The following is a 1972-nucleotide window of genomic DNA, read 5'->3' as shown; positions in this document are numbered from 1 at the left end:
TTAATGTTCCTGAAACCATCTAGTCATGAGTGTCCACACTGCAGCCTTGAGCTCCTGGTTCCTCAGGCTGTAGATGAGGGGGTTCAGGGCTGGAGGCACCACCGAGTACAGAACTGACAGGGCCAAATCCAGGGATGGGGAAGACATGGAGGGGGGCTTCAGGTAGGCAAATGTGCCAGTGCTGAGGAACAGGAAGACCACAGCCAGGTGAGGGAGGCAGGTGGAAAAGGCTTTGTGCCGTCCCTGCTCAGAGGGGATCCTCAGCACAGCCCTGAAGATCTGTACATAGGTGAAAACAATGAACACAAAACAACCCAATGATAAACAGGCGCTAACAGCAAGCAGCCCAAATTCCCTGAGGTGGGATTTGGAGCAGGAGAGCTTGAGGATCTGTGGGATTTCACAGAAGAACTGACCCAGGGCATTGCCATGGCACAAGGGAAGGGAAAATGTATTGGCTGTTTGCAGCAGAGCATTGAGAAAGGCACTGGCCCAGGCAGCTGCTGCCATGTGGGCACAGGCTCTGCTGCCCAGGAGGGTCTCGTAGTGCAGGGGTTTGCAGATGGACACATAGCGGTCGTAGCACATGATGGTCAGGAGGCAAAACTCTGTTGCAAGAAAAAAGAAAATCAGAAAGACTTGTGCAGCACATCCAGTGTAGGAGATGTTCCTGGTGTCCCAGAGGGAATTGTGCATGGCTTTGGGGACAATGGTGCAGATGGAGCCCAGGTCGCTGAGGGCCAGGTTGAGCAGGAAGAAGAACATGGGCGTGTGCAGGTGGTGGCCGCAGGCTATGGTGCTGATGATGAGGCCGTTGCCCAGGAGGGCAGCCAGGGAGATGCCCAGCAAGAGGCAGAAGTGCAGGAGCTGCAGCTGCCGCGTGTCTGCCAATGCCAGCAGGAGGAAATGGCTGATGGAGCTGCTGTTGGACATTTGCTGCCTCTGGACATGGGGCCCTGTTCATTAAGAAAAGGACAGTGAAGAGTTAGACCTGTAACCAAAAACATTTCCCATACACCCTCCTCTGTAACACACAGAGATAGTCTTCAGTTTTTCTGAGTTTTGAGGTTACCTTTATAAACTCCCGCCCATCTTAACTGTTGCTGTTGGATATCAGAAACCCACAGAATTTTTGCTGCACTCTGGTGGAATAGAGTGAGTTTCCTGAGGGAAGATGATGAGTGGTGCCTGAGGGGAGATGGTCTGTCACTTCATTCAGCTTGGGAGTTTTTCTGGGCTTTGTCTTTTCTCAAATGGAGGATGTTCACACTCCCATGTTTTTCTTAGAAAGACCCAGGTACTGAGAGCAGATGGATCCACCATAGCTCAATTCCACATTTGTAGCCAAGTATTCACATTGCTTATTTCACCAACTCAAAAGCATTTTCAGTCTCAGAACACCTCTGCCTTTCCCCAACAATCTTATAACTCAGAGATGCTCTAGAACAGGTTTGCAACCTGGATTGGAGCTCCCAGCTTGGACTGAAATCTCAGGGAAACTCCCAAGTGTCCTTATGATGGCATTGAATTTAGGGAGATGCAACTCCTTTCCCTGGCTGCACTGACAGCATTGCCCAGAGCCGGGCACTGAGGACAGCGTCACCCTGAGCCAGCTGTGCCCTCTCCAGAGCCCCCAGGGCCGGGCAGCTGCTCCCAGCCCTGTGCTCTGCAGAGGGAACTGGGCCCGGGGCTGCAGAGCTGCCCCACGGCTCTGCTGCAGCTCTGCCTGCACAGGAGGGGCTGCACGCCTTGGAGCTCTGGCCCTGAGGGCAGAGGCTTGGCTGGGGCACAGGAGGGAGGGGGCTTGTTCAGAGGGAGGGGCTGCACTGGACAGGATCCTGTGGGCATTTCTGAACTCTCCCTGCCACAGCATTGCTGAGGATTGTTTTGCCTCATTGCCTGATCTTCTCTCTGCCTCCTGCAGATTTTCGTCCTGCAGGTGTTTCCCTGTGCCTGATCTCTCCCAGCACTC

The 1972-nt window shown here is 53.6% G+C and overlaps 1 protein-coding gene across 1 annotated transcript; it reads right to left on the bottom strand.

Annotated features, from left to right (window-relative positions):
• On the bottom strand, positions 1-936 carry LOC135442090 (olfactory receptor 14A16-like). The gene has a single exon (XM_064701637.1). It carries the CDS (start codon positions 931-933, stop codon positions 1-3), a length of 933 nt encoding a protein of 310 aa, XP_064557707.1. The 5' UTR covers positions 934-936.
• Between the last annotated feature and the right edge of the window lie 1036 nt (positions 937-1972).

This window comes from Zonotrichia leucophrys, unplaced genomic scaffold, assembly GCF_028769735.1.
Source record: "Zonotrichia leucophrys gambelii isolate GWCS_2022_RI unplaced genomic scaffold, RI_Zleu_2.0 Scaffold_1062_16655, whole genome shotgun sequence".
Lineage (NCBI taxonomy): Eukaryota > Metazoa > Chordata > Aves > Passeriformes > Passerellidae > Zonotrichia > Zonotrichia leucophrys.
This window is presented reverse-complemented; position numbering and strand designations above follow the sequence as displayed.

Coding starts and splice junctions, on each gene's coding strand:
- LOC135442090 (XM_064701637.1), bottom strand. CDS start 933: ATGTCCAACAGCAGCTCCATCAGCCATTTCCTCCTGCTGGCATTGGCA.